General features: G+C 39.2%; 1 protein-coding gene across 2 annotated transcripts; it reads right to left on the bottom strand.

Moving 5' to 3' along the window:
• Window positions 1–1832: 1832 nt before the first annotated feature.
• Window positions 1833–16929, bottom strand: LOC118224149 (septin-11-like). Of its 2 annotated transcripts, none has more exons than XM_035411372.1 (10): window positions 16772–16929; window positions 14766–14883; window positions 14249–14444; window positions 13080–13266; window positions 10405–10566; window positions 9020–9116; window positions 8355–8523; window positions 3931–4063; window positions 3342–3526; window positions 1833–2767 (listed from the first exon to the last, which is right to left on the bottom strand). In XM_035411372.1, the coding sequence occupies exons 1-10, from the start codon at window positions 16799–16801 to the stop codon at window positions 2752–2754; spliced, it is 1293 nt and encodes a 430-aa protein (XP_035267263.1). In that variant the 5' UTR covers window positions 16802–16929; the 3' UTR covers window positions 1833–2751. The 2 variants fall into 2 exon arrangements, with proteins under 2 accessions (XP_035267263.1, XP_035267264.1); XM_035411373.1 differs by having other exon boundaries at window positions 14766–14880; window positions 16772–16928.
• Between the last annotated feature and the right edge of the window lie 1199 nt (window positions 16930–18128).

Here is an 18128-nt window from a genome sequence, read left to right on the forward strand (position 1 = left end):
GATTTTGGGAAACAAGTTTTCACTTCACACAGATTATAATCACCTGCTAGACGTATACCATGTAAAATGGGAGCAAAACTTGGCCCCTGTGTTGGGAGGTCACTAAGGTACAACAAAAATGTGTCTACTTCTTTCAAGTGGTAAACAATCCATTGTCCCGCGAAACAGACCCTGCTCCTTTTTTTAAGCAGCTGTTACACCTGAAAGTTTCGATTTTTGTGAGTTATGAACATCTGGATGTTATGGGTGATTTTGCTCCAGTGCAGTAGGAAGTATCTGCTTTTTCATACATGCCCTGCATATAAACAAGATCGAATGTGGGTACAATCCACCTTCACAAAGAAAAATGAAATCATTAAATGGACTTTAGATCATAATAAAATTATTTTATGTGGAATGGAGACAGCTTTGCTGTTGCAACAGGAACATGGATGTGACTGGTTTTCCTAAGAAGCTTGGCAGTGGACTGCTAGCACCACCTGGTGTTTCATTAAATTCTGTTGTGACTGCAGTACTGAGCTTGTTTGCCATGAACACTCATACAGATTAATAAAGTGCTTGTACTTTGTACAGGCTTTAAAGCTCTAGGTTCTTGTAAGGTTGTCAATAAACACTGCTGCCATTAAAACTTTAAAGCATTAAAACTAAGTCTGGTTGTCATCCTAGTTAGGCTAGTCTTCTGCTTTATGCATGCTTCAGCTTTCAATGACATTTCAAAGCTTATTTATTTATTCATTTATTTATTATTTTGTAAATAAATTTGGAGCTCGACATGCGGCTGAGCATGTCCAATTCCCACCCTAATTTGCAATGTCCAATTATCTGCAAAAGCAGCCATGTTCATGCTCAAACGCATCATTCTTGAGAAAATGTTGCAGGTATCACACACACATGCACACCTAACAAGGCCACGTTTGATCAGATTTAACTTTTGGCAGTGCAGAATGGGATGATGTTACACAAAGCTGGCTAGCCTTGCTACAATGCAGCCAAGAGAAATTTCTGTAGCAATAGTTAGATCTATTATAGACAACTGCTGTGGATCTTGCTCATTTACTTATATTATGTATTGTGTTCTAATTGACTGGCCATTTGCTGACTATTCTCTTTGCACTCCTCACAAAGTAATGATTACTGTATTTGGCGTATGCTGATGTGGTACTCATAAAATTTGTCCAGGGTTGGCAGGTCAGCATAAAGCCTAACTGAAAATTGATAATCAATCAATATCAGAAGTTCCAAGATGATAATGTGGTCAGAAGAAGTATCAACTGACAGAAAAAAGACAAATGTGTCGATACTATATGTTGCCCACCACAGAAGAGCAATTAATGCTTGCTTAGGTCTGAGACTCAGTCAATTTCTATAGATTTGTAAAAGGAACAATATAGAAGACCTATATGCAAAAACATCAGTCATTTCAGAAGTTAATGGGTAGCACTGCTAGCCTGAGTCCCTCTCTTTAGTGGAGTAAATGGTTTCCTTGTGAAAGTGCTAGAGGCAGCTGACGAGGTCACTCAGAGCGTAATGTAGGTGAAACGGTGCCAAGGTTGGAGCCAATTGAATTGGCACAAGCAAACATGCAGACTAACCTCAACAATTTGCATTTTCACAAATATTCCACTATCAAATACTGTTCATTATTTAATCATATTTGAAAAATATGTTGAACCATAGAATTTTAAATATTTAACCTGTATTCCATGTATTTCCTAGATCTATGAATATCTATGTATGTCTGGGAAACAAAATGTACATCGATTTCCCTTCCATAATAACAAATATAATCCATATGGGCATACCTCACACATCCAGTGAAGCAGGAAACAAAGTTTAAGTGCCTTTTGAGAAATTTGAAATTTTATTTTTTTCTAATACACAATATCTCACCAACATGGCTGCTTCCATAATTACATTACTTTGCGTGAGAGTACCAAAACATGAGTTTATAAAAGGATTGGTGAATCTTTGGTGCATTAGTAGAGTCTGTAAAAAAACATCCCTCTTTAGAAACACCAAGTACAGTGGTATAGGTCTGGCCATCCACACCAAAATACATGCAACTTGCTGAACAAAAATGCTTCTCATCCAATAGATCTCCCTTTTAGTAGCAGCTGCCAATAAGTACTTCCAAATACAAACACATAAACATAAGGCACACAGTAGCTTCAAGGCAGTATGTGAGAGTAAGTATGTAGTTTCATATCGAAAATTGCATAGTGTAGTTAATAAGCTTCATTTTTAATAACCTCTCTCCAGAATGGCAGGACTGGGTATCCTGCCCACAATGTAGTGGACCCCCAATGATGGCTGTTCTCTTAACCAATGATGGCTTCCATACTCTGTAAATAAAGACCTGATTTCTTTTTTAACAGATCAGTTTTAAAAAAAGGTACATGATCCATTTATGCATGAATAAGACGTAGGACAATAGTTATATGTCTGCATAACACATACAATGATTCTAATCTTATTAAAACAGAAAAGCATCACACATTTGACTTAACAGAACATCTCAAAAGAACAAGAATGTGACACAGGGGTATTGGGTTTAAAAAGTAACAGAGCACAACAGCAGTGTAGTGTATAAAATACAGGATGGTAAATATGTACATAAATAGCTTGGCACAAGACTGCCCAGGCAGCAGACATGAATAGCAAGACAGCATAGAGAAGAGTGATAAAAGGTAAAAAAATCAGGAATTCATTGGTCTCCACCAGAGTGCAGAGGTCCTTGTCGATTACACTTCTTCACATGAAGCCAGAACTTGGAGAAAAAAAGAAGAAAAAGCAGAGAACATCACTTGCATAGCATTTAACACACAAATACATTCTTTACTGTACATAACGGATCCTTAGGTCTCAAGAAAGATCTACTTCAACGAAACATGCAATTTATTTTTTAACTGTGTAAAATGATATTTAAAATGTTATTATTTCATGGTACATTCATATTTCTAAAAAATAAAAAATAAAAATACCTAAATCGAAATCCGTGATTAATTTCCAAAACAGATGAAATCGAACTCAGAAAACACTCATCTCTCAGCACTACAAAATTATAAATGTGGCAACACAATACAAATCAAACCTAATCAGTGGAATTTGATTGCGTATTAATAAAATATTACAGTAATGATTTAAGTCTACGTCCCTGCCTTTCCTTTACAGGGGATTACTGTGGTGGTCCTATAAGCATCAAAATTACCCAGTTTCACAAGTCAAACAGTTAACTGCATTTGTGATGATCGTGGACCTGATCGTCTTCCTTAAAACACTGCAAAGAAAACATGAACTAATACTTTTGTGGTAGTTGGAGGTGGTAAACTGAAAAGGCTTACTTCTTGCGGTCCTTGTCTTTTTTGAAGTTGGCGTTAGTGTTGAAAGACTGGGCCTGAAGCAGCTCGGTGGCTGCCTTCTTCTTGCCGAAGGTGCCCATCTCGTCCTCCAGCACCCTCCTCTTCTCGTCCAGCTTGCTCTTCTCGTCGTGGTGCAGCCTCTTCAGCTGCTCAAACCTGCCCTGCAACTGAGCACCGCACATGGGAGTGACTGCACCGCCCGCACTGGCCACAGGGTGGGGCCAGATACTTTCTAAAAACAAATAAAGCGGCCCCCACATAGTACATCCACTACCAGCAGCAGCCTATTTACATGCTGGGCTAAGGTTATTAAGGATGTTAATTGTAATGATTAATCAGGAAATTGCGCTTTTCAGACTTTAAAAGGACTCAGGCACATCATAAGCACATCTATAAAGAGCTTTTGCACCCTTGACAGCTGATAGTAGGAGAGAATGTTCAGCCATAAAGGCCACTGCACACCCAAGGCACATTAATGGTCTGATATTAATGTTTCCTGATTAATCAGGAAAAAAACCAAGTCCCTGGTTAAACAGAACTATGGAAATAATAGTGCGGGAGAGAAACATACCTCCCTCTCAGCATCCTTCAGCTCGGCCTCCTTCTCCTTCACCCGCTGAACAAACATCTGCCTCATTTCTTCCTCCCTCTTCTGCAGGTCGCCCAGAAACTCCTGCCGCTTGGCCTCGTAGGTCTCCTGCAGGCTGGGGACACACAGGTAGGGGCAGCACATGATGTTGTTAGGCTAGCACAGGGCCTCAGGCATACACTGTATGACCAAAGGTATCTAGACACCGCTCGGTCAGGGGTTGCTTTTCATTCTTTGGTCTGGGCTCCTTAGTTCCAGTGAAGGCAAAATCGTTCAAGACGATTCTGTGCTTCCAACTGTTGGGGCAACAGTTTGGGGAAGGCATGACAATGCCCCCCGGGCACTGGGCACACAGCAAGGTCCAGATAGAAATGGTTTTGTCTAGAACGGTGAAGAACTCAACTGGCCAGCACAGAGCCCTGACCTCAGCCCCATTCAACACCTTTGGATTCAATTAGAAAGCCAACTGCGAGCTAGGCCTAATCGCCCAATCAGTGCCCAGCCTCACTAATGCTCTTCTGGCTGAATGGAAGCAAATCCTTGCAGCAATGCTCCAAAATCTAGTATAAAGCCTACCCAGAAGAGTGAAGCAGCAGCTGTTATAGTGTTATAGCAGCAAAGGTGGGACCAAAACCTGATATTAATGCCATACTTTTGGATGAGATGTTGGATGTCAGGTGTCCACAAATCTTTGGCCATGAAGGGTATATACACTCCAGGCAGTTACTATGGGATAAAATATTTATGTGGGATTTCTGGGTTTTAAAAGCTCACTGACACTTAAAGGAGGTTATCTACAAGTGACTGTGTGCAATAAACCAAAAGCCTGTTCAAGTGATTGCCAGCCCACCAAGCCAACAATTTATTTAATCATTTTGCGTATGTGGATTGTGAAAATTATGAGTGCAGAATTGGAAGGGGAGATGGTAGGACCATTAGAGGGCAGTGTTTCTTTAGGATACTGGGCAGTGGAAGAGTCCCTAGCTTGCTATAATAATCATGGAAGACAAAACACAGGTGTTTTTCCAGGGAACTTAAGCACACTGGAATAAATTGTTTCAAGAAATGCTTCAGTGCACTGCATGCCAGAAAGTTTTTTTTTCTTTTCATTATGCAGCACTTTGGAACTAGCTGACTTTAGATGAACCCTACATACAAGACGTGCATTTCCAATTAATGCTAAATTTTTCCGTAGTAACTGAGGATTTCTATGACTTGCCAATGAATGAAGAAAGATTCTTCTGAATGTCATTGGTTAACTTCAAAATAAAAACATAACAAAACATCTATATTACCAGGTAATATCTGTGCATCTTGCAATAGGATATTCAGGTTTGGATACATCCATAAATAAGAAATATAACTGTGATTTAAGGACAATGCTGAAGCACAATTCACCCTTAAGTATTCATACTGAATTCTGTTGCTCAGGGTTACAATAGGTTATTCAGCAAATGCATCCTCCGTCAATAATTTAGAATGGACTGAAGGCCAAAGCTCCAAACAGTAGGATATTGAATGGAAATGTTAGCGCCTGAGTGTTCTTCAGGAAAACCCTCAAGAATGCCCAGCCACAAGGGGTCAAGAAAACAGTTCACAGAGCGCTTTGGGGGAGGTACTGTCAGGGAAAATGAATTATGTACACAACATTACGGTAGTGTTTGTGTATTCCCAGGCATACAAGAGCTCTACAGACCAGATTTGTTTTCACTAGGGGAAATAAAAACAAATTACTAAGTGCTCAACCATGATATTACAATGTTTGAACTACACATTTAGGCATAGTTCATGATTTGTTAAATTCCTTATAGACAGTGCACATTATGACTGGTAACTACATAACCCCTGTTCAGACTGAACCGGCAGAAGGGGGCACAGAAATCGGCAACAGTCACTGATTCAAACCATATTATCGATAAATGCAGACATTAAGGAAATTAATACTGGCTAACAAAATTGTTTCACACAAAAGAATTATGTTATTTGTGTAAATATTGTGACCGAGTAAAGAAAGAATATTGGAATTATGAAATAATTGTTCTGCCACCATTACACGTTCAAAAAACGATGTGTTTCAAACGACGGTTTCAGTTTGTCTGACAAATGACTAAAATTCTGAGGTGAAAAGTGAATATTTCTGAGGTCAGTGAAAATAGATTTCACTCCACAGCATGTTCATGAAGAACTTGATCCCATTTTATACCAGTGAGCTTCTAAATACATTCCCCCAAATTATTATTATTATAATTCAATAGGCTTATAAATAAGTAGGCCTGATTTTGAATAATAAATGTGGCGAATATGAATTTGTGGAATGTGACTGACATGTTGATGGGGCTGGGGCATTTGACTTAAACTTCAATCAATGGACCTCAATCAATGGATTAGTAAACTAGATTGCAGAAAATAACTACATTAGCTTCTTCTAGCATCTTCTAGACCCACGGCTGCCAGAGGTGGCAAGGGGAAAGTAAGGAGAGGGAAGGGGAGAGGGAGAGGAAGATGGAGGGGAAGGGTGATCGACAGCGGGAAAGGGAGCTCATTTCAGCACTACTACTACTTCCACAAGCATATAGTATAAAATATACAGTATTTTACCCCTCTAAGACAAATAATATCATTTGATTAACAGCTGTCCTATTGGAGTCTCCAAATGGCCTTTTTGGAAGCCCCCCTAGACATAGCTCTGAAAAAGCCATGCAGAATACTCATTCTTGGTGGCACTGTCATCAAGTTTGGACCAGAATTTGTCTAGTGTTGCGGCTGTGGCTCCATAGCATTTCTAAGCTGACCAGGCATAGCCACAAGCATCTGTATCTACTTCCACTGTGTTAGAGCTTCTGTTACATTGTTTTGGTAATATTTAGAGTAATCCTGACTCTTAGAAAACAAACTCCCAATGGTTACCTTTCAGAAGAGACCAGGATTATGCCTGTAGTCAAAAGGGTTCAGAAATAAGAACCATTTTATTTTGGGTATGTCATTTTCAGGTTTGTGTTAAAAAAAAGAGGTGATGTAGAAGGGGTTAACCATTTCTCAACAGAATCTGTCATAACCATGCATCATTAGTTGTTCACTGAATTATGTTTTTCTTCTGAATAGAGGAATAATATTTTACTGAGCAAAGATGAAAAAAAAATTGTCTTGGGCTGATGTGCAATTTCCGCTATTAACTGCCTCGGACAGGAATATTTGGATAGTAGCCGATTCATTCATTTCCTTTAGCCTGCACAGCAGAATAATGCATAACAATAAGACAACAATTTGGTGATCATATCAAGATCATCATTAGACCCATTCAGGTCCATCGAGTTTTGACAGTAAAAATGGCCTATTTATAACGGGCAGAAAATAACATTAGGCCTCTGAGTGCCAACCACAAACGTGTTTAGGCTGTCCTTTCATTTGCAGTGATACTTAATGAAATGGAGGCGGGCAGCTGCTGAATTGAAATTGAACATCTTGTAAGTTTTAGTGCGTCCTGAGATTCACATTAGCCAACGCAACCGTCTCCGCCTGCAGGTGGTTTTTCGTTGCAGTGCTGATCCGATCTCTGCTTCATGCCTACAGAGCCTATTACAGGGTGAACTGGGGTGAGAACAAGTTGAGGCGCTTTTGAAAGAAAATAAACGTAATGCATCGCCCTTGCCAATCATGCTGCTTCTTCGGAAAAATTGGTCTGATGGAAAAATCTGATAAAAATAACTATTTTTTCCATAAAATGCTAACTCACAATAATAAGTGTATGTTGTCCATAGTTTTATTTTATCTTTGAACAGAGGTGAACTGAAATAGCCGGATTAGTGGGATGAAATAAGCTATAAATAATATTTTGCCGTTATGATCAAAACACATTTTTGCTACCCAGGTGAACAATATATATTTTTTAATCCTAGGAGTTTGTTGAGTAGCTAATTAGAGCGTGTCATCTCATTTTCAACTTTTCATTTCAGTGTTTTCTCTTCAAATCTTGTAATGCTACCAACAGTTGTGTAAACAGTATGATCAACAAACACAAATCTCAGACACTGAAAGATGACTGACTCAAAGAAACAGGAGTAATTATTTTGTTGTGGTTCAAGTCTGGGTCATCGCCCCTTGTAAAAAAAAAAAAAAAAGACCTCAGAATACCTGCATTTATAGAAAGCAGTGTTCCTTGTGTTTTGGCTGTTCTTCTGCATAAAAACTGCAGAATCCAGTGCTACAGCAACCACAGTGGTAAGAACCTACAAATACATTTTTTTAAATTGACCCGAGTGTCCGAAAGACTAAAATTTCCTTTGATCATTTATACCAGCCAAAAACCATAAATTTCTGGCTAATGCTAACTCTGCAGGAGGGCAATACAAACCATACAAAATAACCTGAACCGGCATGCTTTCCATCCAAAGTGTAGCAAAATGTACCTGACTGGCTTGCTCTCAGGGTCGGTGTCTTTGAAGCCCATCTCCTCCAGTTTGCAGCGGCGATAAAGCTCATAGTGCCGAGTGTGCGTCTGTTCCCGTAGGTCCTCCATGTTCACACAAATCAACATCTCCCTCAGCTTCACAAAGTCGCAGTGATTCTCATTCTCCACTGTAAATCAAACAAGACATTCACATATACATTAGCATTTCCCTCAGCTTCAAAAACCCTGCTATTCTCTCTAATGCAGAAAATCAGTCATTCCATATACATTAGCGCTGCCGTCAGTTTCACAAAGTCAGTGATTCTCATTCTCCACCACAAATCATTCAATAGCACTAAAGCAGTTTCCATCATTAAATATTAATAACAGGTACGCTTCCTCACAATACCTTCAGACTAGGTGCTCTGCCACAAAAAGCAAATCAGTGAGAAAAAAAAGACCACAGCATATGTGAAGGGCACAACTATGAAAAGGGCAGTACATTGACCTTAAATACAAAAAAAAGCACCTTTTCATTTCATGACACTAATGACAGACAGGGTCAGAGCGGTTCTCATTCTCTGGCAGAACAGCTACTTGTTCACACATCTCTTTCAGCTTTAGAATGCTTCTTGTCCTTGAACAGTCCTGCTAACATTTCCAAACAAGTGTGAAGAGCCCCACCTTGCACCACGCCCCAAGGGTACTGCCGCGCTTTCACCATTTTGTTCCCAATTTTCACTTCCTCTGTGCTGCCCACCACAGCAAAGGGGAGGTGACCCTGGAAAAGAGGACATGCCATCACTGAAGCCATGAGCGCAGGCCATTATTTGCAGATCAACACACTGGTTCAGATCAAACAATAGCCCCTTCTGCATCAGGGTGAAGGAACTGAAACCAGACTGGACTATCTGCAACGGGAACTAAAAAGGTTCCTGGAATGTATTTGTCTTTGCTTTTCCAATGCACCTCAAGAAGTAGAATCTATGGACAAGAACTGCACCCACTGTGTCAAAATATTTACTGGTCTGTCTATTTGAGTCACTCCGTTTATTGTGGTCTTTAATATGTTAACCTGTAATATTAACCTGTGCAAGTTTTTCTTTATTTTTCCAGGCACTGTCTAGCAGAGTGGTCTATGCCCAGTTCAGCTAAATGGGTATATTGGTACCTTTTCGGTGCCAACTGAAATGCGCTCTGAAAGTTGCAAACTACAGTATCAAGTTGGATACTGCAGTCTGCAGTATCTACAGTACCGTGCCACCTTGTGACATATGTTCAGTTTTTCAATAAAACTGAGTGAACTCTGAAAACGCGGTGTCAGGTTGGAAAATGCAGTCAGAATAAGTCTAAAGACAACTGATACCTCAAGAGCTTTGAAAGATGATTGGATGACAGGTATGTTTTTCTCACTTCAGTACCAGTCATTTTAAATAGCCTACTACCTAATATATGAAACGTTGCATCAATTATATGACATCCTGATTACTACAGCATGTCATATCATATAGCGTTGTATTCATCTATAAATAGCCGTAACATTCAAATTTCATTATTTGCATTTCCTGAACCTGTCATCTTCTATATTGGCTTATCCAGCTAGCTGCACGGACTAGATTTGTAAGCTTTATGTAGGGAAAAAAACATATCCGATAGACTTGTAGACACACTAAGAACGTGCCACTAAGCAGTCTGTATACATTTTTAGAGATGTGCTGTACAGCACTGGGTGAGCATTCATTGCGACAATCCGTTTTTCCTGTTTGAAAATTGAAGGAACTGAAAGCCCATCCCCTGCTCGCACTAGACCATCCCTTATTGGCTGACACACTATTATGTCAGACTGCAGTGCGTTAAATGTTTAACTGTGAATTCTTTCAGTGGACAGCAGTGATGCTTTGATAGACTATCATGTATATCAGCCACCAACGCATTCCTCTCATAGAAAACAATGGCATAGATAATCCTTTCCAACAAGACTCAGCATCATGTTAGCGATATTCGTGTTAGCCTACAGGCAGGCAAATCAGCAGTGCTTTCTCATAGTTCAAAGTTCAGATAGTACTCACATTCATGGAAGTGTTGATCTTAGCGACCGTCTCATCATCAGTGGGGAACTGGTAGATCTGGACACCGTTGCTGACCAGCTCACTCATGATTTTGATCTTGAACTTGTGGAGTTCACTCTTAGAGATAGTGTCTGCCTTGGCAATAACTGGAATAATGTTGACCTTTAAAGTAAAACGACAGAAATGCACATATAAATTAGGATTGGTTAGAATGGATACAAAAGGCATAGATACTGGCCTTAAGAACATAAAACAAGTATTAGGCCTTTTAGCAAATTTCAGCAGGTCATTTGTCAATAAACAAGTGACTCTAGTACCAAACTGACTTCACTTCTGAATGATCCCATTGCCTCCAACTCAACTTCAAATCTCTACAAGTTAAAGGCGTGCTATGCAGGATTTGTTTAGCCTAGCAGTGGTCTTGCGTTTACAATCAAAGAAGTCTCTCCCTTTGTCTTCTACCTCGCCCACTCACTCCCACTTATAAAACAGCCCAGCCTACATGATTATACAAGCATTCTAAACCACACTGGCATGCCATTATAATCTCTAAATGAATAATGGCAATTCCAAAAACTTAAGTGCAGACAACGTGTATCATGCATAGCTAGACTAATAATGTGCATGAGACACTATGCAATATTCAATCTCTTTTGCAAACAAATACCATTTCTGTGGTTCCAGATGTGACACTGGACACTCATCACAAACTGGAGTATGACTTCCCAGAGGGAACTCATTATGCCAGGTCTGCTGTGGACACTGATTGTGACAAAATGGAGGATAAATGGACCTCTGACCTACAGAGGCCAGTGAGCAGATGGCAAACTCTTTTCTCATAGGATTGTAGTAAGTCTAAGTATGTAATTGACTTTTTCAAATTAAGAAAAGGTGTTTCTCCCCAATTGCTAAACCTGTCATTACAGAGCATGACACTGAAAAATGCACACGCATTGATGCCTTAAAAAATAAATAATAAAAAATAAAAATAAATAAATAAAAAAGCTGTTGGTGAAATGAGTGTTGCAGTCTGTAGGGCAATCAACTCTAGGCCGTATGCCATTCCCCTGTGGGGTGGGGGGCGGGGGTGGGGGGGTTTCGATCTCCGTCATAGCACTTGCTCAGCTGTGGTCCCTGATCTACCCATTACACTCTGCTTTCTTTCTACCCGTCTGAATAAAGTATCATCTGAATTATTTTATTTCCTTTTTTTAAAATCACATACATACATACATATTAACGAAGGGCATATTGTCCCACTATTATAATAGTAAAAAAAAAGCTATTAATTATTCATTTTTGCAGGGAAACATCAGTGTTACTATTCCCTAGCCACAAGAAAAGTCTGGGCGAACAGCTGGACTGTGTCAACAGGATTAATGTGCTTAGCTCACTGTGTTAAGCTATCCAGTTGTTTCCCATTATTCATTGTTTAGTGAGAGCTCGTAGTCCACAAATGTTTCTTCAGTGCATGTATGCATTCATTCATAAACGCTGTTTATTCCTACACTAAACGCTCCAACTAAATGACAGAAAGATTTTTTTGTTTTGGTTTTAGAGCATACAGTCCTTTAGCAATTGTTCACTTCATTCAGACATGGGAGAAACAGAGAGAGTTACAGATAGAGATGGGATCCCAATCCAGCCATGGCTGAGTTAGCTGCCCAATGGTCTGCATCATACCAGCTTCCCAAACTGGAAGATTTTGAAGGTAACACTTCACCTTTCTTTCCACAAACATTTTTTGTTAAGAATAAGGAAAAATATAAGACTTTACATTTTAAGTGTTTTAACTTTGTCATTTTTACTGCCCTACGACACATCTTATAAATAACACTGACCATGCTTCCAGACTGCTTTAGACATATCCTGTTCACACACAGGCTAATGTTAGCTCTATGCTGATGCAGACTACCGCACAACAGTTACCGTTTCCCTTCACACTGACCACACTACAGCAGTCAAATAATTTCCCTAATATTCTCTTTGGTAAAAACCAAAGTGATCCTGAATGAAATGTTGCCAAATGAACAGTGAACAATGTATCCACAAGCAGATCCAAAAATATGAGTCCAAGCTGCCAAACTCTGTGTACACACACAGCTGTTTCTGACATTTAGGTCCTGCCAAATCAAGACTAATGAAGCCATAGACAATTATGATCCAGCCCCATTACAAATGAAATGAATGCATGTTTATTTCAGGCACTCCTGATTGCAGGCTACGCAAAGTTGCTCACTCGGCAGCTTTCATAACTGTAGCTACAAGGTGAACAGAACACACTGCAGCTTGGCTTCTAACTATAAAACACTGATGAGCATGGCAGCAGCAATGGGAGTTACAAAGTCACTGGTTCAAACACCAGATAAGCTAGATATGCTGTCAGCCTGACACAGAGCCCCCAAGTAACACAGCCATATATGTGGGAAAAACTATATCAGATTGTGTTGAGATGAAATTTGTAAGGACTGTACATTGGTCTGGAAATAACAAGTCTAAAGACAGAACACCCTTGCTTCATGCTGTAATCTTGACAGATACCCAAGTTCCTAAGTTTTAAACACGAATTAGCTTGATCTGATCATCACAGAACCCTCCAAGGTTCCTCTCGGACAGACTGCAGTGTGCGCATTTGTGCTTGGTTAGACGCCTGGGCTTCCAGTCGGGACCCTGACCTTGCTGTCCAGCTTCTTCATGGTGACCAGGTCCAGGGACTTGAGCGAGTGTCCGGAGGGGGCGATGAAGTAGAGGCAGGCATGGATGCGGGAGTCGTGGTAGTTGTGGAGCGACCGCTTTATCTTCAGCTCCTCCTGCAGGTACGACTCGAACTGGGTGTCGATATAGTCCACCACGTGCTGGTAGCTGCAGAGCGGTAAGACAGCTGGTCAGTAAGGGGGTAGAGGCCTAACCTTTATGAGGAACATGACAATCTCTCTGAGCCAACAATGGAAAAATACGTAGCATTAATTGGATGAATAATATAATAATAATACAATAATAAAATACATGTGTCCATCAAGCGTTCTGCCAACATCTCAGAGATAATTGAGAACTCTGCAATGAACTACAGGAGCTTATGGTAAGGGAAGCATAGAAATGGCTGTGAACCCCATCTTTCAGTATTAAGGTTAAAACCCAGGAACATACTGACAGTCACTCAAAGTACAGAGTACCCGTATTTGCACACATGACAGACTCTGAATCATGTATACAATTCATATTAAACAGGACAGGAGTTCTTCCCGACTACATCATCAGAAGTAATTTGTCTAACTTTTAGGAACGCTATGTAATAACGCAGGGCATTACATGTATCCTCTGTGGGTGTCTGTATTGTCATGTGCATACAGTGATTTTCACTTTAAGTAGCTCGGCCATCAAGTAATTAAAAATTCTCAACTAAAAAGCACAACAACAGTGCTCTGCAGAAAAACTGCTGCACAGAAGGCAGAATCAACACTCACTGGCCTATGTTACATCCCCAGCCATCTTACTGGTGCCCCTAAGGGTAGGCCTGTTTGGTTGCCTTGATTTTCCTTGTTTTGTTCCTTTCTTCAATTGCAGGATTGGCAGCACCCGACAGAAGCCCTTTATGAGGAGCAGTGTGATGTCTGAAAGAGGATTCACTCTGCGGAAACTCTCAGGGTTCCACACTGCCCATGTTCCGTTTCGCCTTTTCGTTAATAGAACTATTTCTTTTTGGAAATTAAATAATCTCTTGTATAAATCTGTGGCTTTCCCATCCTTTATGCTGCGACTCGCCAGGAAACTTTTGAAACTCTTATCAGTAATTCAACAGAGCATAAAACACGAGGAAGGGAATAAAAGGGTGTTATGTGCTTGCCTTTCCTGTTTGTTCATCTGGTCACCAAAGCCCACGGTATTAACGATCGTGAGCTTTAGCCGAACGTTACTCTCCTGAAGGTCATACGTCTGGGCCCGGAGTTTCACCTTTGGCTCGAAGTGAGAGGACTCAAAGTTCTCAAAGTTGGTGTTGAACAGGGTGTCCATCAGGGTCGACTTGCCAATACCCGTTTCACCTGGAAGGATACAGATCCATCAATCACTTGCAACTGCTTATTAAAACATCTATGTTTATATCTATAAAGACTGGCAGCGTTTCAAATGCATGCATGTCAAATATAACTGGGTTGATTGGTATTAATTATGCAAAAGAACGGCAATGTGCCATCTGCAAAGTAACCTGCTCCTTTGCCATGTTGACTAAAGTTCACAGATACTTTCAGTTCATTTTGGAGGCATTTAGGCATTGTTAACCGTATACATTAAAGCGTATTTTGCTCATCTCTGTCTATAGCCAAGCCAATGCATTTTGGACATTATCATTATGATACTCTTACCAATGCAGAGGATGTTGAAACAGAAACCCTGGTTGGTTGATTTGTTGACCAGTTGATCAGGCAAGCTGTCAAAACCAACATGTCCCGACAAAGACAGAGGTCGTGCATTTTTGTCCTGCTAGAGAGAGACAAGAGTCATTCCATGGTAAATCGACTAGACTGTCAGGCCTGTTTCTCAGAATGCCTTCATTTTTAATACACATATGACTTACCAATCTGTAAAGACTAAAACTGAAACTAGAGGTTGAGATACCAAATAGTTACTGAAAAAGAAATGATCAATGATCATCCAAAATGGCCAACTTTTACTGAAGCATCATTTTCAGATGTCTGTATCTCTGTGAAAATAGGAATAAGAATCTCTTTCTTTTGCTAAGATTACAAGGCAAACCAAAATAAGTCATTAATACCTTAAAAACAAAATCTCATCTATGCAAAATAATGGTAATGTATACTGGTCATACATATTCAACAGAAAAGAATTTCACATGTTGGCATATTTTCTCATGCTCATTCTTTCATCACTTAATGGAGATATAAGTGTACAATTATGCCCATATATATATATATATATATATGACTTTTCATTCTTAATGATCTTTGTTGATCCAATTTTCATGCATACTTACTACATTCATATTTGGGACAAAATTGTACACATTTTGTGTTCTTTGCATTCTGTATAGGCCTAGGCTAATACCTAAAATTAACTATGATTTTTATTTAATTCATACTATCAGATAAAAGTGTTAAGCCCCCAAACTGGCAGCCATTTTGGAACATCTTCAGACCCTAGTATCTGCCACGCTATGCAAGATACCATGTCTAAAATTCTGTTTTATTCATTTTAATAGACAAATACTGTTTTAAGGAAGAATTAGGAAAATTGTAAACATAAGACCATAAAACACCTAAATCCTGGTTGAATTTTGATGGAGACCCACCCAAGGGATATTAAAAAGCATCCACAATTCAAAACCAGACAGATAATTAGAGAATAGGGTTTTCAGTAACAAAAAGATTTACTATAAATATGGAAATTAAAACCTTATTGAAAGTCATTATGTTTTTTTCCCCACAACCATGGCCTGCACATGGTCAGCTAATCAAATGAGATAATTTAATTCCCGCAGAACATGTACCTTTGACTTCAATTCTATCAATAGAGGACAAAACTCGTACCAAGTTCTGACCTATCCGCCTCTCTCAACTGACATAACAGCTAAGATTGTTAATGGGGTTAATGCAGACACCACCAAAACATATTTCAGCTGTACATATTTTCACGCAAATATTTCTTAGATGAGGCAACGCTGACTTGCAATCTGAGCTTAACAACTCGGTGCCGTCTTTCTGGAACCCAAATGCTTGTTGTCTGTGTTCACCGACAACTAGACTAGTAGGTAATACGTTCGATTGAAACAAGTAAAATGCATTGTGTAATATTGTTAGCCATGTTCAAATGCTAATCAGCTAAAATGTTCACCAGTAACTTACTAGCTAGCTATGTAAAATGTCAACATAGAAGGCTACTGGCTAGGCTAAACTGCTAGCTACAAATTAAAGAAAACTAAACAACTTTGGGAGGTGTTATTTATCCAGCCAAATTAGTTAACGTTAACTAGAACTTCGCAACTAGAAATTCAGGAATAACTAGTTGACTTTAGTTTTGGTCTATCGATCTTGGCTAATTAAGTTGCTAATGAGTGCTTGGTATCACAGTTTTTATTGCAGATTTGCCCTCGTAGAATAGTTAGACAGCTTCCTAACATTCGCGGTGTTTCTCAACTCATAGCAAGCAAACTTTAAGCAATTAGAGAAGTTACATTTGTTAGACTACGTAAGGTTGCTTACTTGACACTCGTGAAAAGATGCTCGCTAGCCTACTAGCTACTTAGCCAGCAGGCGGATACACACGATGAACCCAGTTGTGGGAAAATTTTAACTTGGACATTCTTTGAAACAAACCACACATATATTACTTTTGAATATAAGAAAACACGTACCAATTGTCGAGCAACATCAGACGACGCCATAGTTTTAAATTATACTTCTTACTGACAAATACACTGAAAAGTAAAGTAAGTTCTACTAGGTTTTACCAAATAAATTAGCTAGGATCCACATCCAGTTGAGAAATCCGGCAAGCCCATACCACTCTAGGAATTCGGGTTTCGTTCAATCCTTATCCAAGCCTTGGTCCGTGTGGGTGCTCAGTTTTTAAGACCATACTGAATGATATAAAATACATTAACTACATATTAGTGTAATTATTTCGAATAAAATATGATAAAGTACAGCAAATTCTAAACAAATAGTAAAAGCGGAGTTTGAAAGTATAGTTGATATCAGAAATAACTTTACACTGCACCCCCCAATGCGCCAGTGGTATGTACCATTTTCAATCCCGCCAAGTCCGGAAGTATGTCTGTCGACCTCGCAAAGAAAATATTATCTCTTTCTGGGGCTAATGGGTGTACCAGTCAAACTTTGCTACAGACTCTGGCTCAGAATCGGAATTTTAACAAATTAATGAAATCAATTAATTGGGGCAGGGCACGCTGGTCTCGTAATCATTGTAAAGAGAATGGTCGATGCCTGGAGGAATTAAAACTATGTTGGTGTAATGAGAGTAGCAAAGATGAAGTTAGCAAGTATCTCCTCGTGAACATAATTGCACCACATCATACTGTTTATCACAATGGAGACAACATTCTGCGATCCTGCTTGATCTGGCTGAAAAGATCCAGTTACCTGCAGTTTTTCCAACTAAGGAAGTCTGTCACTGTTCATGGGAAACCAGAGTCAACACCATAAGAGAGAAAAGATGGATGTAACAATGTCAATGCAATCTGATGAACAAAATGAATTGATAAGGTTTAATCCAATTATTTACAACTTTAAACTCTATGTCTATAAATATTTGGACAACGACACAAATTTTGTTGTATTTGCTCTGTACTCCAGCACATTGGATTTTAATTGAAACAATGAATGTGAGGATAAAATGCTAATTTCCAGTTCTGGTTTGAGGGTATTTATATCCATATTTGGTGATCTGTGTAGGAATTACAGCCTTTTTTTATCCGTAGTTCCCCCAAATACTTATGGGCTGCACTGCATATCTAGAACACACATTCACAGACAAAATTTCTTATTTTTTCTATAAATTTGTATATGCTACATATTGTTACAGTCTATGTAGTTAAGTTGTTGTTGTTGTTGTTATTATTATTATTATTATTATTATTATTAATAACAACAATAATAATAATAAAGTTCATTGTTAGAAGAAAATGTGGTATGAGGAAGCAATTGGTAGTAGCTTGATCACTTTGAAAGGCTACAACAAGTGAGAGCAAA

This window comes from Anguilla anguilla, chromosome 3 (genome assembly GCF_013347855.1).
Source record: "Anguilla anguilla isolate fAngAng1 chromosome 3, fAngAng1.pri, whole genome shotgun sequence".
NCBI lineage: Eukaryota > Metazoa > Chordata > Actinopteri > Anguilliformes > Anguillidae > Anguilla > Anguilla anguilla.